Consider the following 25274-nt stretch of genomic DNA (forward strand, 5'->3'; position numbering starts at 1 on the left):
CAGTCTGGCTGGAGGGGCTGCATCTCCTGGGAGCTGGACCCTGTGCCCAGTGGGGGGCTGGGGGCAGATATGGGGCTGCGAGGGGAGCCCAGAGTCCCCCAGGCCATGCCAGCTTGCTGGCTGTGGTGCTGCTTTGCATGCTAAGGACGGCTGAGGAGGTGGCTGCTCCACATTGGCTGCCTTCATCTGCGTGTGACAGCACCTCATCAGCCTGTGTGTGAATGGGGAGTGGAAGAGGCAAGCAGCTGCCTGCAGACTGCTGCAGAGCCCAGGGATTACAGCCTGTCCGTAGGCAGGGGTGGAGGTGTGACTGGCCATGCAGAGGGGCAAGGGGCAGCAGAGAACACGGCAGGTGATACTGCAAAGAGCTGGGCTGTTGGGGGTTACACGAGGGGCACGTTTCCCTCATCAGCGCCTCTCCAGTGACCCAGGGTAGCGCTAGGGGGCGCTGTGCCACAGGGAGTGGGGTGGGGTCTATCCCAGTGCCCCAGGACGGCGCTAGGGGGCGCTGTGCCACAGGGAGTGGGGTGGGGTCTGTCCCTGTTCCCCAGGGCGGCGCTAGGGGGCGCTGTGCCTCAGGGAGCAGGGCGGGGTCTGTCCCAGGGCAGCGCTAGGGGGCGCTGTGCCACAGGGAGCGGATTGGGGTCTGTCCCAGTGCCCCAGGGTGGCACTAGGGGGTGCTGTGCTGCAAGGAGCGGGGTGGGGTCTATCCCAAGGCCCCAAGGTGGCACTAGGGGGTGCTATGACGCTGGGAGCGGGGCAGGGTCTGTCCCAGGGTGGCACTAGGGGGTGCTGTGCTGCAGGGAGCGGGGTGAGGTCTGTCCCAAGGCCCCAGGGTGGCACTAGGGGGTGCTATGACACAGGGAGTGGGGTGGGGTCTGTCCCAGGGCAGTGCTGGGGGGGTTGTGCCACAGGGAGCGGGGCGGGTCTGTCCCAGGGCCCTAGGGCAGCGCTAGGGGGGGACATGGATAACGGGGCGGGGTCTGTCCCTGTTCCCCAGGGCGGTGCTAAGGGGTGCTGTGCCACAGGGAGCAGGGCAGGGTCTGTCCCAGGGCAGTGCTAGGGGGTGCTGTGCTGCAGGGAGCGGGGTGAGGTCTGCCCCAAGGCCCCAGGGTGGCACTAGGGGGTGCTATGATGCAGGGAGTGGGGTGGGGTCTGTCCCAGGGCAGCGCTAGGGGGCGCTGTGCCGCAGGGAGCGGGGCAGGTCTGTCCCAGGGCCCTAGGGCAGCGCTGGGAGGGACACAGGGCGGGGTCTGTCCCTGTTCCCCAGGGCAGCACTAGGGGGGGACATGGATAACGGGGCGGGGTCTGTCCCTGTTCCCCAGGGCGGCGCTAAGGAGTGCTGTGCCCCAGGGAGCAGGGCAGGGTCTGTCCCAGGGCAGTGCTAGGGGGTGCTGTGCCGCAGGGAGCGGGGCAGGTCTGTCCCAGTGCCCCAGGGTGGCACTAGGGGGTGCTGTGCTGCAGGGAGCGGGGTGAGGTCTGTCCCAAGGCCCCAGGGTGGCACTAGGGGGCGCTGTGCCGCAGGGAGCGGGGCAGGTCTGTCCCAGGGCCCTAGGGCAGCGCTGGGGGGGACACAGGGCGGGGTCTGTCCCTGTTCCCCAGGGCAGCGCTGGGGAGGGACATGGATAATGGGGCGGGGTCTGTCCCTGTTCCCCAGGGCGGCGCTAGGGGGCGCTGTGCCGCAGGGAGCAGGGCAGGGTCTGTCCCAGGGCCCCAGGGCAGCGCTGGGGGGGACATGGATAACGGGGCGGGGTCTGTCCCTGTTCCCCAGGGCAGCACTGGGGGGGGACATGGATAATGGGGCGGGGTCTGTCCCTGTTCCCCAGGGCGGCGCTAGGGGGCGCTGTGCCCCAGGGAGCAGGGCAGGGTCTGTCCCAGGGCAGCGCTAGGGGGTGCTGTGCTGCAAGGAGCGGGGTGGGGTCTATCCCAAGGCCCCAGGGTGGCACTAGGGGGTGCTGTGCCCCAGGGAGCAGGGCAGGGTCTGTCCCAGGGCGGCGCTAGGGGGTGCTGTGCCGCAGGGAGCGGGGCAGGTCTGTCCCAGGGCAGCGCTAGGGGGTGCTGTGCCCCAGGGAGCAGGGCAGGGTCTGTCCCAGGGCAGCGCTAGGGGGTGCTGTGGTGGCTGGCCGGAGTGGGGAAGAGTTTGCAGGAAGTCGGGGCTTATTCTACCGTCTATTCTCCCTGTAGATTTCTACTTCACTTCCGGCCCAAGCGGCTGAGCACTGTCCCATGTGCTGCCCAGTAGCCGCTGTGTTCCAGCCCAGACGCAGCTGCAGCCTCAGTCCTGGGGCAGGGGCTGCATATTGACCCTTTGCTCTGCCCCCGAGAAGCAGGAGAGAGAGTCTGGGTGGGTCCTGTATTCACTGAGCAATGCTGCTGCTCTGGGCTTAGCCCCCCCCCAGCGTGCCCCACCTCGCACAGCGGGCACTGGGCTGCAGCAGAGCGTTTGAGAGGCCGGCTCTGCTGGCTGGTGGGGTCTACAGGCAGGAGGGACAGGGCTGCCCTGCCAACCTGGAGCAGCTTGGAACAGGCACCCAGCAGGGGGTGAGTAAGTGGGGAGGAGGCCATGGCTCGGACACGGGTGAGGACCCTTTTTTCTCACGCCCTGGTCCCGAGGCTGCCTCCCTCTCGCTCTGTGCAAGAGCCCCTCAGCCTGGGACCTGCCTGGGCTGGGCAGGTCCTGGGGCAGCTCGGTTCTCCCCGTGGAGCTGGCAGGAAGGGGGGCACTTTGTTTGGGGGGTGCTGCTGCCAATCTAGATAGTGACATTCCTGAGATCCTGGGGGGCATCCGATCTGCCCACCTCCCCAGGGCACTTGTGGGGCAGGTCCACAAGCCAGTGAGGGTAGTGCAGCAGTGCTCCGGGCATGCCATACCCTAGTGCCAAAGGCTGGGGAAATGGAGGAGGGAGGGATTAACTCACCCTGGGTATCCCACTAGCTGTGCAGGCTGCAGGGGGCCTGATGGGGTCTGGTTCCGCCACAGTGGGGTCTGGGATCGCCCTATCCTGCTGTGCCTGCCCAGGCCTAGATGCCATCAGACATGCTGGCTCTGCCCAGGTACCAGGCAGAGTGCGCTGGCAAGCTCTCCTTATCCCCATGATGATGGCCCCCATGGTACCACGCTGCAGCTGTCCCTGGGACAGGCTTACTGGCAGCACACAGCCTCAGCTGGAAGCCAGTGGACATGGGGGTTGGGTAGGACCAAGGAAGTGGGCAAGGGACACTGCAGGGTTACTCCCAGCTGCACTGCTTGCTGGATTGCTCTGCGCTGGGAGTGCCAGGCCATCCTGCCAGGGGGGTGCAGCGGGGGGCAGGGCTGGCTGGGAGTTCCTGGCCCCCCCGAGGCAGGGGGGCACACTTGCTAATCAGAAACAGCCTGTCTCCACCCTGTGGTCTGAGCAGTTCTGTCCAGCCCCATAGCTGGGCTCCCCCTGTGCTGCTGGCCTCCAGGCCAGATGCATTCACTGGAACCCTTCAGCGGCTGGGCTGTCCTGCTGCTTGGATTGTGGCGGTGCCTGGATGCAGGGAGGCAGGCTCTGCCCTGGCAGCATCGCCCTGCAGTTGAGACACATGAGCTGGTTATCATCTCACTGTCACAGGGCAGGAGCTGAGCCCAGACACGTCCAGGGACTGGCCCAAGATCACGCAATCTATGGTGGAGCTGGGAACTGAGCCCAACCCAGTCGCTTGCCCACAAGGCCACACGGGCAGACAGCTGGGAGCAGGCAGAGCCAGCAGTCCCATGACAGGCCTGTCTCCTGCAGGACCCCGGGACAGCACCTTCTGCTGCACCAGAGTGAGTCCTCAGTGCAGCTGGGGTGCAGGGAGCCATGGAGCCCGGCACAAAGATACCACAGGCTGGGGGGAGCCTTCAGCCTGGCAGAGGTGCTAAGCCCGTCACTGCAGCACCCGTCAGGCCCTGGACCCAGGCTGGGCTTATGTGGGGAAAGGAGCATGGGGTTCTGGCATCAGCGCAACCCAGCTGTAGCGTGGGGGGGCGGGGGGGGAACAGGTTGGACCCTGTGTCCGGGATGCCACTTGATGTGCTGGGGTCCCACTGCATTCACCTGTTCCACCAGCCCGGGTTTCCTCACCCTGTCCTTGCTGTGCCAGGCACTCAAGCCTTCTCCAGCACACACACTGGTAAGGCCACAGCCAGCTGCAGACACAGACTGAAATCAACTCTGTGTGGGAAGATTCAGCTCAGGGTTTTATCCAGCACTCACATGCACACTTCCTTTGGGGTGTAAACCCAGAATAATATTGTCTTGTGCTGTACAGGGAGATCTGCACAACGCAAGCTCATCAAAATCTCCCCCACGCTTTTTGCCTCCCCTGATATGAATGGCACAAACTGGGTTTTGAAATGAACAAGAAATAAGTTTATTAACTAGGAAAGGTAAATGTTAAGTGATGATAAGGGATAGCAAACTGAACAAAGCAGTTTACTGAGCAAATAAAACAAACCACACAAACTAAGCGCAATACGCTGCCGAGACAGGTTACACACAGTAACTTCTCACCCAAGGGTTGTTTGGGCAGGTTGGAGCGTTTCTGCAGCTCAGAGTTCCAGTTATGTCTCTTCACAGGCTAGACTCCTGGTCTCAGCCCCTGCCTTCCCCGAGCTTAGTCCCTTGGTTTCTGCAGGAACTTTCCGCAGTCTCTCTTCTCAGGCGAGGAGGCAATGGAGAGCCCAGATTGCCTTGCTTCCCAGCCTTACACAGAATGTACACAAGGCGGGAAGCCTTTGTTTCCAGTGGAGAAGTGCCAGCAGTGTCCAAGGTGTCAGAGCAGCCATGAGACAAGGTTTATTTGCCGGGAAGGAACTCCTGGGAAGATGGAGGAGCCACCAGGGAGAATATTCCTAATTTCCGATACAGAAATGATACATTCACACACTGGATGAACGTAGACAGTAAATAACAACGTTTCAGTGATACCTCACACGACCCATCTAGTATAAAACACATCTTAGTTATACCATACTCAGATCAGAACAATATTTCTATGAAGAATATGGGGTGTAACATCACAGAGTGCTCCTGCGGAAGGGAGCCGGGCCCCCTGAGCTCAGCGCTGATGCCAGTGCCCTGTGGCGCACACTGCTTGCCCCTAGTGCTGCCAGTTGCTGCGGGCGCGTTATGAGCTGGCTGCTGAGTGCTCCGCAATCCTCTGTACAAGGTGCCCAGCCCAGTGTGACTGCAGGAGCAGCAGCGCTGGCTGAAAAGGGCCCTGACAGCTGGTGCCCACCCGAGCCACCTGCACCTGGAGCCAGCTGCCGATTCTGCCATGTGGCCAGACCTCCCTGTGCAGCGACACTTGGGCCAGGCCAGCCAGAGCCGGCTGAGGGTCCTGTGGGGTGAGTGTTCCCCTCTGAAAGACACGGGCCCTTCCTGTGTCCCCAGCAGCCGCCCAGCTCCCCCCAGCAGCAGGGCAGAAAAGGCCGTTCCAAGTCCACAGAGGAGATCCAGGCCGCCAAGAAGGTAACCAGCCCTGATGGGATGCTCAGTGGTGGGAGGGGTTCTGAGCAGGGACCCCCTGCCCAGGCAGGGTTTGTTCTCTGGGGGTGGTGGCTCTGAGTGAGTCGTGGGGGACTCTGAGTGAGGACCCACACTGGGTTGGGCTAGTTCTCCTGGGGGGGGCAGGCTCTGAGGACCTACACCGAGTCGGGCTGGTTCTCCACAGGGGGGCTCTGAGGACCCACACCGGGTCAGGCTTGTTCTTCATAGGGGGGTTCTGAGGACTTACACCGGGTCGGGCTGGTTCTCCATGGGGGGGCTCTGAGGACCCACACTGTGTCGGGCTGGTTCTCCATTGGGGGGGCTCTGAGGACCCACACTGGGTTGGGCTGGTTCTCCATAGGGCGGTTCTGAGGACCCACAGTGGGTCAGACTGGTTCTCCATGGGGGGGAGACTCTGAGGACCCACACTGGGTTGGGCTGGTTCTCCAGGGGAGGGAGGCTCTGAGGACCCACATCGGGTCAGGCTGGTTCTTCGTGGGGGAGGGGGCTCTGAGGATCCACACCACGTCAGGTTGGTTCTCTGGGAGGTAGAGGGGCTCTGAGGACCCACACTGGGTTGGGCTGGTTCTCCATAGGGGGGTTCTGAGGACCCACACTAGGTCAGGCTGGTTCTCCATGGGGGCGGGCTCTGAGGTCCCACACCGGGTCTGGCTGGTTCTCTGAGGGGTGGGGGGAGGCTCTGAGGACCCACACTAGGTCGGGCTGATTCTCCATGGGGGGTGCTCTGAGGACCCACACTGGGTCGGGCTGGTTCTCTGGGGAGGGGAAGGCTCTGAGGATGCACACCAGGTTGGGCTGATTCTCCATGGAGGGCAGGCTCTGAGGAGCCACACTGGGTCAGGCTGGTTCTCCATGGGGGAGGCTCTGAGGACCCACACTGGGTCGGGCTGGTTCTCCGAGGGGGGGCTCTGAGGACCCACACTGGGTTGGGCTGGTTCTCCATGGGGAAGGCTCTGAGGACCCACATTGGGTCGGGCTGGTTCTCCCTGCCAGGAGGCTGGCGCTAGTGGGGCTGTGTGCTCTGTGCTCTCTTCCCAGGCGTTCCGCACACCCCAGAAGTCTCTCCCCAGCCAGGAGGACACCAGTGGCTCCCAGGTACCTGCCATCTCCTTTGCTGCCTATTAGTTCTGAGGAGACTGCCCTGGCCAGGAACCATGCGGGCCCAGCTCAGGCGCTGCTCCTGGGCCATGTGCCTGGCAAACCTCATGTGGGTCTGGATGCACCCTCAAGGACCCCGAGCCTGGAAAGGGCCCAGGAGCTTCTAGAGGGGCTTGGGCTGAGGCTGTCAGGGCAGTGCCATGGGCGGGGACTGAGGGTGGCAGGGCAGTGCCCAGGCGGGAGCTGAGGCAGGCAGGGCAGGGCCTGCGTGGCCTGGGATGAGGGTGGCCCAGCAGTGGGCAGTGGCCGGGGTGCCTGCCCTGTGGAGGTGGCTGTGTCAGCCTGAGCCTGTTTCGTCTGCATCCCTAGGACATGGCACCTTGCGCTGCCCAGCCGGAGCAGACCTGAGGGGCAGGAGCTGCCCGCGTGCTGGTGGCAGGACGTGGTACCTAACCGGAGCTAGAGCCCGGGCTGTCCTGTAGCTTAGCAGCGCCCAGTCTTGGCGCCCATGGTGCATGTGTTGCAATGGCGATGTCTGTCTGTCCTGTCTGGAGGGAAACGTGGGTAAATAAAGGCGCTGCCTGGCAGTGTTTTTGCCTCGCTATTCGCTCCCTGCCGGGGCGATCAGTGCAGGGCCGGGTGCCAGGGGTGCTCCCCCCTTGTCCACTGGGGGGCGGGGCTTTCTCCTCTGCTTTTCAACCCTTTGTGCCCACCCGCCCACTCACTGTCACCCTCATGCCTGGCTACCCCACAGAGCCCTGTCCACCCTGCCCTGCGCACACCGGGCCCTCAGCTTGACCAGGGTCCTTAGCAGTCCCTGCCGGGCAGAGAGGTGCCCTGGAAACAGTTCGAGCCCTCCCCTCACAGCAGTGTCACGGAAAGGGCTGCTCCCCGCACCCCCACCCAGCTCCCAGTGCCCCCCGCCCACCTCCCGGTGCCCTCTGCTCAGCTCCTGGTGCCCCCCCAGCTTCCTGTGCCCCCGCCGACCCCCCGGTGCCCTCCACCCAGCTCCCCGTGCCCCCTGTGACGGAGCAGGAAGTGGGGCGGATTTGCCCTGGGAATGTCGCAGGGGGGTTAGATTGGAGATGGGGCACTTCCCTTGTAGGAAGCTACCTGAGCTGTACCCTGAGCCCTGAGTGGGGGTGGAGAGAAGTGACACCTTCTGCTGGGAGACTGGACAAAGGAGAGGAGGAGCTGGGGGGAGGGGGAGAAAGCTGCTGGAGGAGTTTTTGGTTTTCTGTCTTGGGCTGGGGGGTGCAATGCAGGGAACCCCAAGCTGGGGTCTAAGCTCCCTGAACCCCCCAGAAGGACTTGATTGAGGGGTCCTGGTTGTACCTACACGCTCCGCTTGGCACTGTGTTCCTGTGACTGGCTGGCTGAGAGTCAGGGTGAATGGCAGGGTGCAGGGCCCTGACTCACCCACACTCTGTGACACCCCCCTCAGCTTCCAGTGCCCCCCGCCCACCTCCCCCACAGGGTCTGGTAGTGTGTGCTCATCCTAGCCCAGGCCAGCTGCCCCCAGCCCCACATTTGGGCAACCCTCCTCCAATGTGTGGGGATGGAGAGGTCAGCCAGGCAGAATCCCACCTTGGGGCCCTTTCCAGCTGTGCTGCACCCCCAGTATCGGCCCCCCATTGTACCCCTTCCCCTCGGGTATTGTCCCCCCACTGCAATCCTCCAGTATCATGCCCCCACTGGGCCCCTCCTCCCCGGTATCATTCCCTGGGCCCCTCCCACACACCTCAGGTATTAGTCCCCCACTGCGTTCCCCTCAGTATCATCCCCCCTCAGTAGCCCCCCCAGTCCTTTCTTTGAGTATTGTTCCCCACCCCATCCACTATGCCTAGGCCCCAGTGTCATCCTCTTGCTCTGCCCCTCCCCCCAAGTATGCCCCCCCTTGGGGCTGGAGGTGCCCAGTGCCCTGGTGGCAGGGGGCATGGCAGGAACTCCCGGACCCTTTAAATGTTGGCAGCAAATTTCCTCCCCATTGCCTGCAGCTGCATGGGCTCCAGCCAGTCATGTCAGCCCCTCCCTCCCGTCCTGGGGCAGGACCCAGGCTGCTCAGTGCTGGAGCAGTGCTGCCGGGCTCCACACGCCCGGCCCGCTGCACACTGGTTCCCTCCGTGGAAGAGGACAGGAAGGAAGGGGGCAGCAGCCCCTGGGAGGACAGACATTTCCAGCACCTGGGTGAGACCCCTACCAGCTCTGCTGCGTGCTGGGACCATCCCCTCCCCCTGGGGCACTGGAGACGTCTGACCATGGCTCTCTGCCATCTGGGCACCCAGGCTAGGCAAGGCAGGCAGCGCTGGGCTGGCCCTGCTCCTCTGGCATACACAGGGCTGTTGGCAGGTGAGGATGCTGGGGCCTGCCAGGTGGGCATGGGTGGTGTTGCCCCCTCCCACGGGCAGCTCCCTGCATGGAGGGTCCGGCCTGGTCTGGGAACGTAGCTGGGATGGAGAAGGCCAGCTCCCCCGCTGTTCCCCTCAACACATCTGGAAATGGCAGCAGAGTGCAGCCAGGGGTGGCCTTACACTCCCCCTTGGCCTTGGCGCTCATCCTGCTGGCTGTGCTCTCCATCATCCTGGCCATGCTGCTGAGCAACGTGCTGGTGGTGGTGGCTGTCTTCACCAGCCGGGCCCTCAAGGCCCCGCAGAACCTCTTCCTGGTGTCTCTGGCTTCAGCCAACATCCTTGTGGCCACTCTCATCATCCCCTTCTCCTGGGCCAATGAGCTGCTGGGCTCCTGGGGCTTTGGCAGCCGCTGGTACAGCCTCTACCTGGCACTGGACATGCTCTTCTGCACCTCCTCCATCCTGCACCTGTCTGCCATCAGCCTGGACCGCTACTGTGCTGGCAGCTGGTGCTGCAACCTGGGCTTGCACCAGCCTCCCTGCCACCATGACAGGGAGTGACACTGGCCCCACCTCCAGCAAGTCACCCCACCGCAGCTCCCCCCATCCCTGAGGCAGTGTCCCTTTTCTAGGAATCCGAAATACAGGAACCCCAGGGCCCAGCTTGCTGTGCTGCAGCCTCTGCAGAGTTCAGAGCTGCGAGGGGAGGCTGAGAGAAGGGGGCTGAGATGGGGGGACACAAGAGCAGCTGGGGCATAATGGGGCAGAAGGGGGGGCTGCAGGAAAAATCCCTCAGGCCTGGGGGGCCAGGGGCAGCGGCTTGCAGATACATGGCCCCATGTTTGGCATTGCATCCAGCTCAGCCAGTCCCACCCAGCAATTGTTGGGCCCTGGACAGAGAACAGGACCTGGGATGGGGCCTACACCACAAGTGCCTCCAGAGAGGGAGCTGAGCTGGGGTGACAGCGCCACTGCTGGGGCCTGTGGAACAACAAAGCACATGGGGCTCTCCTGAGACCCTAGATAGCAGCATGGGGCTGGGACACCCCTGTCTCTGAGCAGCAGAAGCCCAGGTGACCCTTTCCCCAGCCCCCAAGTGGCTAGGGCCAGCCACTCTGGCTTCATGGCTTGCCCGCCTGGGCTGTTTCCCACAGCTCAACAGAGTAGCTTCCTGGGGAGTTCTGCTTCCCCAAAGTGTGTGGGGGGCCAGATAACCATGCCCCCAGGTGCCCTCTCAGGGAGGCCCTGTCTCCCCGGGGACGGGCATTCTGGCAATAGCTGAAACTTGTCTCCTGTAAACATCCCAAAGGGAAAGTCTCTGAGCAAGTGCCAGTGGCCGAGGCAGCAGGGCTGGGGTGCAGGGAGTGGTCAGCCCAGCCAGGCCAGGGGAGCGGTGCCTGAGTGAGCTGGGGTAGTGACGCCCAGGGCTGTGCCCACTGGGGGCAGCAGGTGACATCAGTGCAAGGTTTGCTTAGGAGATTGTTCCATATGACTTCCCTGCCCCCATCTCCCACACGCCAAGCCCCATATCCTACCCCTACTACCACCCCCTGGGTCAGAACTGGGCTAGGACTGGGTCTGCACTAAGGCTACACTGTGCAGGCCAGGGCTGAACCCAAGGCTGGGATTGAAGCTGGGCCAGCTGGGGGCTGGCTCAGGCTAGTTGGGGGCTGGTCTGTGATCTGGGAGGGGCAGGTTGGGGGCTGGGCTGAGATCCGGGCCAGGCAGGTTGGAGGCTGGGCTGTGATCTGGGCTGGACCGGGCTGGTAGGGGGCTGGGCTGCACCTGGGGCTAGGCCGGGCTAGTTGGGGGCTGGGCTGCGATCAGGGCCAGGCCAGGCCAGTTGTGGGCTGGGCTGTGCTCAGCTCAGAAATGTAGGGGTCAGTTGCCATCCAGTTTCTTCAGCGTCCTGGCTCAAAATAGAAAATCCCCGAGCATCAAACCTTCCCCTGGTGCTGGTGCCTGACAGTGTGAAGCCCCTGGAACCAGGCCCAGCTCCAAGCTCCCAGCCACTCTGGCTCCCAGGTTCTGTGGTGCAGCAGGCTGGGCTTGGCACCAGAGAACACTCCCTCATCCCACAGGGAGCAGGATCAGCTTCCTCCACAGCCTCCAGTGTCCCCCCACGCTGCCCGCCTGTCGAGGTGCAGCCAGCCAGCTCCACAGCAGCCAGGGGGTGGTGCTGGGTGGGGCACAGAGCCACCCTAAGGGCACAGGGCTGGGCCAGAGACCTCCCAGGCTGGACGAGTGTGGAGGGGCCAAGTCAAGGGCCGCCGGGGGGAGGGGGAGTGGTGCAATTTGTCCCAGGCCCTGCGAGCCCTGGCCCAGCAGTGGTCCGGCTCTTCGGACGGCATTTCAGCGGTGGGTGGACCTTCAGTGCTGCCGAAGACCCGGATCGCTGCTGGATGAGTACAAGCGCCGCAGCTCCCCCGCTTTGCCCCAGGCCCCCTGAATCCTCTGGGCGGCCCTGGCCGAGTCTCAATCCTGGCTGGAGCTTGAGGAACGTTGCACCCGCATGCCCAGCTCCTCCCCCTTCTGCTTCCTGAGAGCATCCTGCCCCGATGGGCCCAGCAGCCCCCTCCCCCCCCTCAGTGTGAAGACCAAGCATCCCTTGGTCCCGCAGCCCCTGCTGCTCTGAAAGGGCTGGGGTGGCTCCATTAGGCTGCTCAGGCCCTCCCTGAGCTCCAGCTCCCAGCATGAGCTGCTCCAGGGCCCGGGCTGGGCACCTGGGCAGCTGATGGGATGCTCCCCCAAAGACGCAGAGGCAAAGCGAAGGTGTGACAGGCCCCAGGTGGGGGGTTTATTGGGTGGGCATGAGGGGCAGTTCCTGCTCTGAGCCTCACTAGCCCGTGTGGCCCTGTATCCAGGCAAGATAGCGGGCCACGTTGGTGTAGACGCCGGGCTTGTCCTGCACTCCGCATCCCACGCCCCAGCTGACAATCCCACGCAGCGTGGCCTGGCCCTGCTCCTCACACACCAACGGCCCACCAGAGTCTCCCTGTAGCATGAGGGGACCGGTCAGAGGAGGCAGGCCTGGGGCTGGCCCCTCCCCTTGGGCACCATGGCATAGGGGAATCCTGTAGTGCAGTCGAAGGGGGCTAATTGCACTGGGGGTGGGCGTGGCAGACAGGAGCCCCCGATGGCACTGGGGGTGAACGGGGTGGACGGGAGCCCCCACTGGCACTGGGGGTGGGTGCGGTGGACAGGAGCCCTTGATGGCACTGGGGTGGGCGCGGCAGATGGGAGCCCCGATGGCATTGGGGGTGGGCAGGGCAGACGGGAGCCCCCACTGGCACTGGGGGTGGGTGCGGTGGACAGGAGCCCTTGATGGCACTGGGGTGGGCGCAGCAGATGGGAGCCCTGATGGCATTGGGGGTGGGCAGGGCAGGCGGGAGCCCCCGATGGCACTGGGGGTGAACAGGGTGGATGGGAGCCCCCACTGGCACTGGGGGTGGGTGTGGTGGACAGGAGCCCTTGATGGCACTGGGGTGGGCAGGGCAGACGGGAGCCCCGATGGCATTGGGGGTGGGCAGGGCCGACGGGAGCCCCCACTGGCACTGGGTGGGAACAGCAGGGAGAGGGAGGACACATCAGTGCCCTTGAGAAATCAGCCCCCGGCTCTCCCCTTTGGGGCGGATTCCCCAGGGATGAGCTAACACCAGCCTCTGGCAGGGAGCTGGAGATCAAGGCTCGCCTGTGTGAATCAGGTGCAGAGGGTGGTCTGGCTCATGGGGGTGCCCAGGGTAGCGTGGCAAAGCGGGGTTTCAGCTCACAAAGGGGCTGCTGGAGAGGCTGTCCCTTCCGGAAGAGCAGCCAGGTTGGAGCTGACCCACCCCTGGCACCTCTTGCCCAGCTGTCTCACCTGGCAGGCATCGGTGCCCCCCTCCAGGTAGCCGGCACACAGCATGTCTGTGGTGATCCTGGCCCCATGCAGCTCGGGGGAACGGCACTGCTCGTGAGGGATAATGGGGAGCACAGCTTCCTGCAGGGACTCAGAGAGTTGCTCAGCCCCTGCCCGGGAGAAGAGAGGGGACTAGTGTGAGCAAGGGACCCTGCTGTGTCACGCAGCCCAGGCACAGACACCCAGCACAGGGACACCCCGGCTGGTGCCAGGGATGCGCCCGGCGCCCCTCTTGGGCTGGCAGTGGTTAGGAGGCCTTGGGCTTGCGGGGAGCAAACGCAGTGTCCGTGTAAGCAGTGAGGAAGCGCCGGCCCTCGGGGAAGATGTGACCGTGTCAGGCAGCCTGATGGAGAGAGCGGCTCCGTGCAGCCAGTGGGCCAGAATGGCCCGTAGGGAGCGTCTGCTCTGAGTGGGTGGGGCCATGTGGGTGGAGCTTGGTGTGTGGGCGGAGCATGGGAAAGCCCCACACTTTTCCCCCCACAGTGGGTGGGGCAGGGCCCAGGACCCAAAGGGGCCCCAGCCAAGCCCAGCCCGCTCTGCTTGTGCTGTGCTCCCAGGCACCCCAGCTCTTCTCTGCCCCTGGTCACTGCCCCCTGCTCACCCCTGTTGGGTCACAGGCTGGTTAAGGGCTCCTCTCTGCCCCCTGGCCCTGCCCCCCAGCTCCTCTCTGCCCCCTGCTCACCCCTGTTGGGTCACAGGCTGGCTAAGGGCTCCTCTCTGCCCCCTGGCCCTGCCCCCCGGCTTGTCTCTGCCCCCTGGCCCTGCCCCCCAGCTCCTCTCTGCCCCCCGGCCCTGCCCCCCAGCTCCTCTCTGCTCCCTGCTCACCCCTGTTGGGTCACAGGCTGGCTAAGGGCTCCTCTCTGCCCCTGGCCCTGCCCCCCAGCTCCTCTCTGCCCCCCGGCCCTGCCCCCCAGCTCCTCTCTGCCCCCCGGCCCTGCCCCCCAGCTCCTCTCTGCTCCCTGCTCACCCCTGTTGGGTCACAGGCTGGCTAAGGGCTCCTCTCTGCCCCTGGCCCTGCCCCACAGCTCCTCTCTGCCCCCCGGCCCTGCCCCCCAGCTCCTCTCTGCCCCTGGCCCTGCCCCCCAGCTCCTCTCTGCTCCCTGCTCACCCCCGTTGGGTCACAGGTCAGCTAAGGGCTCCTCTCTGCCCCCTGGCCCTGCCCCCCAGCTCCTCTCTGCCCCTGGCCCTGCCCACCAGCTCCTCTCTGCCCCCCGGCACTGCCCCCCAGCTCCTCTCTGCCCCCCGGCCCTGCCCCCCAGCTCCTCTCTGCCCCTGGCACTGCCCCCCAGCTCCTCTCTGCCCCCTGGCCCTGCCCACCAGCTCCTCTCTGCTCCCTGCTCACCCCTGTTGGGTCACAGGCTGGCTAAGGGCTCCTCTCTGCCCCTGGCCCTGCCCCCCAGCTCCTCTCTGCCCCCCGGCCCTGCCCCCCAGCTCCTCTCTGCCCCTGGCCCTGCCCACCAGCTCCTCTCTGCCCCTGGCCCTGCCCCCCAGCTCCTCTCTGCCCCTGGCACTGCCCCCCAGCTCCTCTCTGCCCCCTGGCCCTGCCCACCAGCTCCTCTCTGCTCCCTGCTCACCCCTGTTGGGTCACAGGCCAGCTAAGGGCTCCTCTCTGCCCCCCAGCCCCACCCACCGGCTCCTCTCTGCCCCCTGTCCACAGCTGAGGCTGAGAGAGCTGGAGCCCCGTGCCGCTGGCTGGTGCTACTGACCCCCTGTTCCAGCTCTACGCCGCCGGGGCCTGACCCCTCTTCTCCTCCCTGAGCTCTGCAAGCCGTGGCCAGAGGCTGGGACTGACCCCTCCCCCGCAGCTCCCCGTGCTGCAGCCAAGGGCTAGCCCCCAAACCCCCCAGCTCCATTCTGCCCAGGTCTGGGGCTGATCTCCCAGCCTCACTGCCTGACACCTCACATCGCCATCCCCGCACACACATTCCTCCATGCCCTGCTAGGGGGGTGCACCCAACTTTTTTGGTAAACTGGGCATTTGTTCGTTTGCTCTGATCAGCTGACAAGAGCAAACAGGACAAATGCCTGTTTTTGTCAAAAAAGTCAGGAACTGTCCCGGCTAAAAGGGGGCGTACGGTCACCCTACCTCCAGGCCGTGAGGGAGCCAGGCTGGGGCAGGGGCAGACCCTGGCCTGGCTAATCATGCCATTCCCAAGGGGCCGGAGCAATTCCCTGCCCTGGCACTGGACTGGCCCTGGCCGCGCTGTCAGCTCGGCCTGGCAAACGCCGTCACCTCCCAGCAGGGCTGGTGAACGTGGCCGGGGGGCAGGGTGTGAGGGAGTAGGTCTCCAGGGGTTTGTGGAGGGTGCTGGGCTGTGATGCAGTAGGGGAAGTTTGTGTGTTTTGGGTGCAAGGAACTGTGGAGTCCCTTGTGGGGGTGGGGGAGGGCTGTGTGTCGGGATGCTGGGCAGTGGGGGAGGGATCTCTTGGGGGCAGTGGGGGAGGTCTGTGTGTTGGGATGCTGGGCAGTGGGCGTTCTGAGTGGGGTGCTGTGTAGTGTTGGTGGGCTGTGGGGAAGTGCATTGGGCAGTAGTAGTGGGGCTGTGTGGGGAGCGTGCTGGGCAGGGTGGTGGTGTGCAGGCCACTGCACATTTGTGATGGAGGGTCTGTGGGGTGCCTGCTGGGCATAGCACTTCCGGGGGATGCTGGGCATAGGGAGACGGGGGCTGTGTGGCACAGCCTGGGCCCACCCCCGAGGGGAAGGGGGACGCTGGCAGCACAGGGCTAGGCAGGCCAGTGTGCGTCTGGCAACTGCTGGTTTGTGTACACCTTGCCCTGGGCTGGGCTGGGCAGGGCTGCCCCCACCATGTCATGCCCCATTGCCCCTGACCAGCCTCTCGCTCCAGGGACCAACCCCCCTACCATGCTCCATTGCCCCCAGGGGGGCCCACAAATATGTCTGGCGCCAGGCCACAAAAGGTTAATCTGGCCCAGCATGGCTGGCCCCCACTCACCCTCATACAGGTGCCCCCAGCCAGCGATCTCGCAGGGCCTGCTGGCGTTGAGAGGCTCCAAGGTGCGGGGCAGGCAGGCGGGTGAGATGGAGTGGGAGAACTCAGCACAGCGGCCTGCAGCCTTTGCCTTTAAACGCACCAATGCTGGGACACCAGGGAAACAGCTGGTGAGTGAGTGTCTGGGCCCATCCTCACTACAGGCAACCGGGGGGGGGGGGCAGGATTGGAGCAATGGGACTGGGGGAGATGGGCGCTCACGATGTAGTGACTCTGGGTGGGGGAATGGGTGCTGCGGGGGATGGGCTCTCCCCGGTGTCATGGCTCTGGGTGGGGGGATGGGCGCTGTGGGGGATGAGATCTCCCCATTGTCATGGCTCTGAGTGGGGTGATGGATGCTGCGGGGGAGATGGGCACTCATGATGTCGTGGCTCTGGGTGGGGGAGATGGGTGCTGTGGGGGATGGGCTCTCCCCAGTGTCGTGGCTCTGGGTGGGGGGGATGGGTGCTGCAGGGGATGGGCTTTCCCCAGTGTCGTGGCTCTGGGTGGGGGGATGGGCGCTGTGGGGGATGGGATCTCTCCAGTGTCGTGGCTCTGGGTGGGGGGATGGGCGCTGTGGGGGATGGGATCTCTCCAGTGTCGTGGCTCTTGGTGGGGGGATGGGCGCTGTGGGGGATGGGATCTCTCCAGTGTCGTGGCTCTGGGTGGGGGGATGGGCGCTGTGGGGGATGGGATCTCTCCAGTGTCGTGGCTCTGGGTGGGGGGATGGGCGCTGTGGGGGATGGGATCTCTCCAGTGTCGTGGCTCTGGGTGGGGGGATGGGCGCTGTGGGGGATGGGATCTCTCCAGTGTCGTGGCTCTGGGTGGGGGGATGGGCGCTGTGGGGGATGGGATCTCTCCAGTGTCGTGTCTTTGGGTGGGGGGATGGGCATTGTGGGGGATGGGCTCTCCCCAGTGTCTTGGCTCTGGGTGGGGGGATGGGTACTGTGGGGGATGGGCTCTCCCCAGTGTTGTGGCTCTGGGTGGGGGGGATGGGTGCTGCAGGGGATGGGCTTTCCCCGGTGTTGTGGCTCTGGGTAGGGGATGGGTGCTCACCGATGTCGTGGCTCTTGGTGGCCTGGGAGTAGTTCTCATGGAGCACGTAGTCCTGCACACGGAGCTCGGCGGAGCCCTGTGCACTCCTGTTATAGTGGGTCTGCCCCAGCCCGACAGAGATGTGGGAGATGTTCGGCCTGCAGGACGTGACCAGTCGTCAGCGAGGGAAATACTGCTGGCCGCCCACCACAGCCCTGCTCCCTCCCCGGTGTACCCTGCCCCGCCTGCCCGTGCTCAGTGACTTGCCTGTGCTGCAGACAGTGCGCAGCTGTCAGCACCCAGCAGGAGGCGATGAGGGTCCCCCCGCAGAAGTGCTCCCCCAGGGACAGGGCTGCCAGGTAGGGATGGGAGCCGGGCAGCGCCAGCAGGCCACCAACAACCCGGCTCCTCAGGGACAAGCTCTTCTTGTACCGCTGCCCACAGCCCTGAGCAGAGCTGTTGCTGGGGCTCGTGGTCGTGGGCTTGGCCTCCGGCTGGGTCCCTGCTTCCCCTGTGTCCACAGCATCTGTGGGGAGAGAGCCGGTCACGTGAGGCTCCGCTGCCCCCCTGCCCTCTGAGAGATCCTTGGAGCCTACCCGCTGTGTGCCGCTCGCAGGGGGGGACGCTGCAGAACTCCCAGCTGAGCTGCTCCTCCCTCAGCGTATAGCACCAGGGCCGGCTGTCGTTATCGGGGTTCCTGCAATGGAGAACCTCCCACTCTGTCAACGGGCTCCAGCACAGCACCCAGGAGCCTGAGCCCCAGCTCTTAGCACCCTGGCCCATCTCACCCAGCCCTTGCCCTGGCATCTCGCATCTCCTGCCTGCCAGCTCCCCTCTCTGGGCTGGTGCCCGTCGCTCACCTGCAGAAGGCGTGCCTGCCCAGGCCCAGGCTGAGTGCGTCTTGCAAGGAGCGGCTGGAGAACTCGTGGGACAGCAGGTGAGAGTCCCAGGGCAGGCACTGTGCCCCAGAGAGGGTGGTGTGGGCCATGCCCCTGTACAGGAGCCCACTGTCAGCGTAACAGGCCTGCCTCCGGTCTGGTGAGTAAAGAGCCAGTCACTGAGTGTCTCTCCATGGCTTCCTCCCCGCAATCCCTCAGCTCCCAGCCCTTGGGCCACTCTCAGAGCATGTGGGCACCTCCAGCCCTCTCTGGGCCAGGGCCACCCCGAGGATCCAAGGGGCCTGGGGCAAAGCAATTTCAGGGGTGTGAGGAACTGGGACTGTTCTTGATGTGGTCTTTGAATGCTGAGTGGGGAGTGTTAGCCTGGGAAGGTTGCAGGGTAGTTTGGCTGGGACTGTCTGCACTGGGGAAGGGAGACTGGCATTGAGGGAGGATACCTGAGCATGGAACGCAAGAACCCAGGACCGGGGTTGGAGGCCAGGTGACACCTCTGCCCGGGACACTGGACAAAGGCTGGGGGAGGAGCCAGGGAGAGGCTGGGTGAGAGACGCTGGAGGGAGTTAGAGGGTCAGGGGCTGGCTGGTGTAATGGAGGGGAGCCCAGACAGGGCTCTGACCCCCGACTGGGGCTGTGGTGCTCCTGGGACCCCAAGATGGACCTAACTGGTGGGGGGTCCTGTTGTCTGTACCTGCAAGACCTGTCTTGGACTGTGTTCCTGTCGTCTAAATAAACCTGCTGCTTTACTGACTGGCTGAGTGTCACGGTGAATCGCAGGAAGCCAGGGGTGCAGGGCCTTGTCTCCCCCACACACTGTGACAATGGGCCCCTTCCATAAAAAAAAGTTGCAATACTATAGAATACTATATTCTTGTGGGGGCCCCTGTGGGGCCCGGGGCAAATTGCCCCACTTTCCCCCCTTCTGGGCAGCCTGGCTCCCCCGTGGGCTCTGGGAGGCTGGATGCCCAGAGCTCTGATCTCCGCTCTGTGACCTTGACCAGGCCCAGTCCCTCCAGGGGCCCAGGGATCTCGATCCGGCCCGTGCAGTACTGCTCCAGGCCCAGCCCCACATCCCTGCCCCGGCACAGGCTCTGGGTGGCAGTACCTATGTCACAGAACGGCCCAGCGTAGCCATTCCGGCAGCTGCAGACCGGCTCCCACTTCACTTCCATGCAGTGTCCTCCGTTCAGACAGGGGTTTGTGGGGCAAGCTGCAGGGCAGAGACAGGTGTCAGGGCTGCCTCCGTGGGGCCAGCTGCTGTTGGGGGCTGGCACTGACCAGATGTTTGGGGCCAGTCTGGCTAACGGTGCCCAGCTCAGCTGCCCCAGAGCAGGCAGCACATCACCACTGCCCAATCCAGCACCTCCCGCTGCCCTGCCTGCCCTTGTCCTCCCCCGCACCCCTGTTCAGCTCCTCTGTCTGCCCACACCCTGCCCTCTGCAGGGTAGCCCCAGCCTTCTTTGGGGTGGACCCTCCCCCTGTGGAATAGTGCTCTCTGCCCCCAGCTCTCACCCTTGCCATGGGCTGGCCGGCAGATAGCCTTCCCACCGGCACAGTGGCACTCCTCCAGGCTAGGGGACCGGTACCTCAGCCACTTCTCTCCCTCAAGGAAATACACCAGCAGCCGCTCTTCGAAACAGCTCTCTGCAAAAGCCGAGTGGGGCCAATAGGGAATGTGCTGGGCCTCCCTTCCCCCAGCCCAGACACAGCCCGGTCCCACCTCGGCATCGGCCCGTGCCCCAGCTCAGGCCAGTCAAGTCCCTGCCTCCTGCCAACCCAGTGCCTGTTCCCAGGGGCGGCTGCTGGTGCGGCCGGGTGGGGTGAGGTGGGATCGACATCATGAAGCCAGCTGGGCTCACTGGTGGGGCTGTGCGTGGCTCTGATCTGTGGGGGGCTCTGCCCCCCAGCTGGGTCCTGCTGCAAGCAGCTGCCTCTGGAGAGGTAGTTCTGGAGCAGGCCTCCCTTGAAGGTGACTGCCATCCCGTCTGACACAGCCAGTGGCTGGCAGTCCAGGGGCAGGGGCTCAGGGCAGTGGGCAGGCAGCAGGGTCCCAACTCATTTGCTCCCTGCTGGGGCTATGTGACCCAAGAGGGTGGGGTGGGTGCTGGGCCCAGTCACCTTTCTGGCAGTGCCTGCCATGGAAGCGGGCAGGGCACACACAGCGGTAGCCATCCTGGCTGCTCTTGCAGGCACCCCCGTTCTCACAGGGGTTCGGCTTGCAGGGATCTGCAGACAGAGAGCGGAATCAGGGGCAAAGGCTCTAGGCTAAGGGGCAGCGGCACCAGGATCGCCAGGCCCTGCCGGGACCCAGCCCTGAGGCCTGGACGAGCGCCTGGGAGGGAGCTGGTCCAGGCAGAGCAGTGGGAGGGGCTGGTGGAGCCTGTTGTGAGTCCAGGGCTGCCTTAGGGCTGGGTGACCCCGGGGGCCCTGTGCAGCAGTGCAGAGGTGTAAAGACAGAAAGTGCTCTCAGCTGGCAGGGGAGCGCCGCGTGGGGGGAGTGCTCAGGAACATGTGGGGGTGTCTGTGTGCGAGCGGTGATGCCCCCTTGCCAATATTCCTCTGTGCTCCCCCAGGGTGCTGGGGGTGTGGAGGAGCGACACCAAGCGCTCTGGGCATCCAGCTCTTTCCCCACCTGGGCTCTGCTGAGGCATCAGGAGCTGCTGCTCTCTGCTCTGCCCTTGTGCAGCCCACAGGGAAAGTGAGCTGGCTGCAGAGACCCCTAGGGATGCACAAGGCAGAGGAGCAGCGTTCGAGGGGGAGTGAGCAGCAGGGCCAGCAGCTCCATCTGTGCAGCCAGGTCACTTTCCCCACATGGGCACGGGGTTAGAGGTCCAGGGGGGTGGGGCACCCCCGGAGGCCAGGGGAACATCATGCCCATTGGGGCCAGGGGCACAGTGGGAGGGCATCATGCCCACAGGGGCTGGAGCAATGGGGGGCACCATGCCCTTGGGGGCCAGGGCACAGTGGGAGGCGTCATGCCCACAGGGGGCAGGGTGCCAAAATACAAGTTCACCCAGGATGCCATTTTCCCTAAGGCCGGCCCTGGATGGGTTAGCAAAGGGCAGTGGGACATGGGGTGCAGACCCCCCACCCATGTGGGGCTGGAGCAGGGAAATCTTATCCCCCTCCGGCAGGGGTCACTTGGGTTCCCATTGGCCGCTGTACCTGTCACTCTCTTGTCCTCCCCACAGAGAGTCCACTTGTGGTCCCGGTCATAGTTCTCGGTGGTGGCGCACCTGCCGCGGGAGGTGACAATGAGGGGGGAGCGATGGTGAGGCCCCGGAGACCAGGGAGGCAAGGGGGCAGTCTCGGGTCCCTGGCTAGACCGGAGCTCTCTGGGCATTGTGTGGAACGTGCTGCCCAAGGGGCCTGTGGTGGCGCCAGGCGCTGTGCCCTCGCCCTGGGGACAAAGCCCTACCCCAAGGGAGTGAATCCCAGGTCCCCAGAGGGCTCTGCTCTCCCTGCATGGGGCTGGTCATGGGCATGGAGAGGGCAGCCATCCTGCCTGCCCCCTCACCTCTGCCAAAGGGTGCTCTGTCGGGCTGCCACCCTCCCCGCATTCGGGGGCCGAAGGAGGGCCCTTTTGTGGCATCTGGGGCACAAGGAGGGGGCAGAAGGCTCTTACCAGGCCCGGTGGCCACGCAGGCCGTCCCGGAGGCAGGAATGGTGCATCTTGCGCTGGTAGCGGAAGGGGAAGTGGCAGGGCTCCCCACTGGCTGCTGTTACTGCAAGGCAAAAGCAGAAGGGGAGCTGCCCTGAAACAGTCCGTCCTTGGGAGAGCTTCAGGCCCCTTCTCTCCCCCACCCCTGGCAGGAGGGAGGGATGGACAGTCTCCCCCTGCCCCCATCTCACCTGGCGGACACCAGTTCCCAGCCCCTGCCCTGAGCTCCCAGGGGCTGCCTCTGCGGCCATGTGCTGCTCAGCAGGGCTGAGAGCTGGGCTAGTGCCAGTGACCATCCCCCCAGGACAGCTCGTCTAGCCCAAGCAAAGTGCCTCCAGTGTTGGCAGGCCCAGGCAGCAGCGGGCACGTGCTTTGCCATCCAGGACCCCTGGCGCTAGGCTGGAGCTGCTCTCGCCGCCCATGACAGACACTCACCTTCGCCCTTCATCCTCGGCGGGGCCTTGGCATGCCGGTCCTGCGGGACAGAACCCAGTGAGCATGTGCAGCGAGCCCCACGCTGGCCCCTGCGGGACGGCCGCCCCTGGGGACAGGACCTAGCACATGCCTGGCTATGAGGCACTGCTGCTCTCTGTGGCCGTTCAGCCCCTCGCCCCTGGGGGCCAAGCAGGGGCCGTCCCTGGCCAGAGAGGAGTTGAGAGCAGGAGCCAGGGCCAGCGGCTGCCAGGACTGTCCCTCTCCAGCTGGAGCCAGGTCAGAGAGTCCCTCTGGGTTGGGCCCCTGCATAGCGCAGGGGTCGCCCCAGGCCCCAGTCTCACAGGTGTGGGTGCCGATGAGGAAGGAAGCTTGGGTCGGTATGCAGGGCCAGCCCTGGGGGGGCCCAGCAGGGACAGCTTGAGCGAGGAGCAGGCTCTGGGGTGCATCTGTGCTGGGAAGGGCAGACCCAGGAGAATAGCCTCCTGCCATGGCTGGGGGTGCATTGTGTAGGGGAGTGGCTTGGTTTAGGGGGTTGTGGGAGGTTCCTATGTGCATGCTCAGCGGGGAAGGGGAGGTTCCATAGGCTCACACTTAGCGGGGGAGGGGAGGGTCCATAGGCTCACACTCAGTGGGGGAGGGGAGGGTCCATAGGCTCACACTTAGCGGGGGAGGGGAGGGTCCCGTGGGCTCACACTTAGCGGGGGAGGGGAGGTTCCATAGGCTCACACTTAGTGGGGGAGGGGAGGGTCCATAGGCTCACACTCAGTGGGGAAGGGGAGGGTCCATAGGCTCACACTTAGCGAGGGAGGGGAGGGTCCCGTGGGCTCACACTTAGTGGGGGAGGGTCGGGTCCCGTGGGCTCACACTTAGCGGGGGAGGGGAGGGTCCCATGGGCTCACACTTAGTGGGGGAGGGGAGGGTCCCATGGGCTCACACTTAGTGGGGGAGGGGAGGGTCCATAGGCTCACACTCACTGGGGGAGGGGAGGGTCCCGTGGGCTCACACTCAGTGGGGAAGGGGAGGTTCCATAGGCTCACACTTAGTGGGGGAGGGGAGGTTCCATAGGCTCACACTTAGCGGGGGAGGGGAGGGTCCCATGGGCTCACACTTAGTGGGGGAGGGGAGGGTCCCATGGGCTCACACTTAGTGGGGGAGGGGAGGGTCCATAGGCTCACACTCACTGGGGGAGGGGAGGGTCCCGTGGGCTCACACTCAGTGGGGAAGGGGAGGTTCCATAGGCTCACACTTAGTGGGGGAGGGGAGGTTCCATAGGCTCACACTTAGCGGGGGAGGGGAGGGTCCCATGGGCTCACACTTAGCGGGGGAGGGGAGGGTCCCGTGGGCTCACACTTAGCGAGGGAGGGGAGGGTCCCATGGGCTCACACTTAAGTGGGGGAGGGTCGGGTCCCATGGGCTCACATGAACGGGGGAGGGGAAGTACCATAGGCTCACATTCAGTGGGGGAGGGGTGGGTCATGTGGGCTCATGCTTAGCAGGGGAGGGGCAGGTCACGTAGGCTCACACTTAGCAGGGGAGGGTCATGTGGGCTCACACTTAGCGGGGGAGGGGCCGGTCTCGTGGGCTTACACTTAGCAGGGGAGGGTCCCATGGGCTCACACACTCAGTGTGCTATACAGAGTTGACGTGAATTGCCCCAGGCCCCAGCGAGCCTGGGGTGACGCTGGGTCTAGAAGCAGTGCCTGGCTCCTAGCCCTATACTCAGCTCTCCAGGGCACAGGCCTGACCCAGGCACTGTGAGCCAGGACTAGCCAGGGTCTGGTGGGACACTTTGGGGATTAAGAGTGCATGGGGCAGGGAGGAACTGGGGTTCACAGTCGGAGGGGGCTGGGGGTCAGCAGCTTGGGTGGCTGGGCGTGAGCGAGGGTTCAAGCCAGAGTGAATTGTTGTGATACTCGGGAGCTGGGGAACCTTACCGGGACGGTTGCCCCCGGGCTGAGCAGCAGAATCAGCAGCAGCAGCAGGGACATCATGGCGCTGTGCAGGGCAGGGGCTGCGCCTGCTCCCAGGCAGAACAAACAGTCCCCAATCGATCCCTCCCAAAGCAAAGGTCTTCGGGGTGGGATTTAACCAGGGCTGCTGCGGGGGGCAGGTATTATAGATTCATAGATTCTAGGACTGGAAGGGACCTCGAGAGGTCATCGAGTCATCCCCTGCCCTCATGGCAGGACCAAATATTGTCTAGACCATCACTGATAGACATTTATCTAACCTACTCTTAAATATCTCCAGAGATGGTGTGACGTTATTGATATAATCTGGGACCGTATAGAACATGGTTGCAACCAAGGTCCTGTAGTGGCACCAAATCTTATGTAAAGGGGGTCATATAAGGTGTCTAAGACCAGGTTATAGGTTGCTGGTTATGATTATGCTGTCTGAATGCATGTGTCATTTTGTAGTTGAAGTTATTAATATTGGCTCTATACTATCTGTATTTCAAATTTGTGCTCTGCTTCTGGGTGATATCCCAGACAAGTTAGTGTTAGCTCTGCCTAGCCTGCTTGATGGTGTTGTACAGACAAAACTACACAGGATCTTTTCAGGGGACAAGACAAAGAAGCCACATTTATTATGATAACAATTTGATTTATGACCAATAACTAATATCTTAATTCTTATACAGACACATTATACCTAATATCTATACACACACACACACACTCACACACATCCATCAGATGTTCTGCAGCTGCTGCATAGTTACCAGTCCTGAAATAGCTTCAGTTCAAGGCTTGAGTTTGCAGCTTGGGTTCGTAGCTTGTGGTGGTAACTGGCCAGGAAAGCCGGGCACAAGGAGAAGCTGGGTCTCTGTTGGGCATGCACTGATGCCCTTTCATGTTGGCAGCAGAATGTTACCCTCCAAAGTCTCCCATCTCACCCATCCTTTTTGTAGGCTTTAGTTTGAATCCAGAGTCTACAGGTCTTGTTGTGTCAGGGCCAGGCTGCCTCTGGGTTTGGTGATTGATCACCCGTCAATTGCAGGCAGGACTTTCAGCCTGGGACCTGGCTTTGATCTTTCTTCTATTGCACCTTTTCTTTTTAGGCAGCAAGGAATCCTGTGGCACCTTATAGACTAACAGATGTTTTGGAGCCTGAGCATGAATACCCATGAACACCCACTTCGTCGGATGCATGTAGTGGAAATTTCCAGGGGCAGGTATATATATGCAAGCACGAAGCAAGCTAGAGATAATGAGGTAGTTCAATCAGGAAGGATGAGGCCCTGTTCTATCAGTTGAGGTGTGAAAACCAAGGGAGGAGAAACTGATTTTGTAGTTGGCAAGCCATTCACAGTCTTTGTTTAATCCTGAGCTGATGGTGTCAAATTTGCAGATGAACTGATGCTCAGCTTCCATTCCAGAGGATGTAAC

At 63.7% G+C, this 25274-nt stretch overlaps 2 protein-coding genes across 2 annotated transcripts; one reads left to right on the top strand and one right to left on the bottom strand.

Annotated features, from left to right (window-relative positions):
* Window positions 1-9069: 9069 nt before the first annotated feature.
* On the top strand, window positions 9070-9528 carry LOC115656103 (alpha-2Db adrenergic receptor-like). The gene has a single exon (XM_030572403.1). The coding sequence runs from the start codon at window positions 9070-9072 to the stop codon at window positions 9526-9528; it is 459 nt and encodes a 152-aa protein (XP_030428263.1).
* A 2278-nt stretch (window positions 9529-11806) lies between these two features.
* On the bottom strand, window positions 11807-23870 carry F12 (coagulation factor XII). The gene is made up of 14 exons (XM_030572404.1): window positions 23817-23870; window positions 21883-21922; window positions 21412-21511; window positions 20952-21022; window positions 19905-20012; window positions 19299-19430; window positions 18892-18996; window positions 17751-17925; window positions 17487-17587; window positions 17158-17416; window positions 16912-17048; window positions 15820-15963; window positions 12827-12975; window positions 11807-11962 (listed from the first exon to the last, which is right to left on the bottom strand). Exons 1-14 carry the CDS (start codon window positions 23868-23870, stop codon window positions 11807-11809), a joined length of 1731 nt encoding a protein of 576 aa, XP_030428264.1.
* Between the last annotated feature and the right edge of the window lie 1404 nt (window positions 23871-25274).

The sequence above is a fragment of the Gopherus evgoodei genome, chromosome 8 (assembly GCF_007399415.2).
Source record: "Gopherus evgoodei ecotype Sinaloan lineage chromosome 8, rGopEvg1_v1.p, whole genome shotgun sequence".
NCBI lineage: Eukaryota > Metazoa > Chordata > Testudines > Testudinidae > Gopherus > Gopherus evgoodei.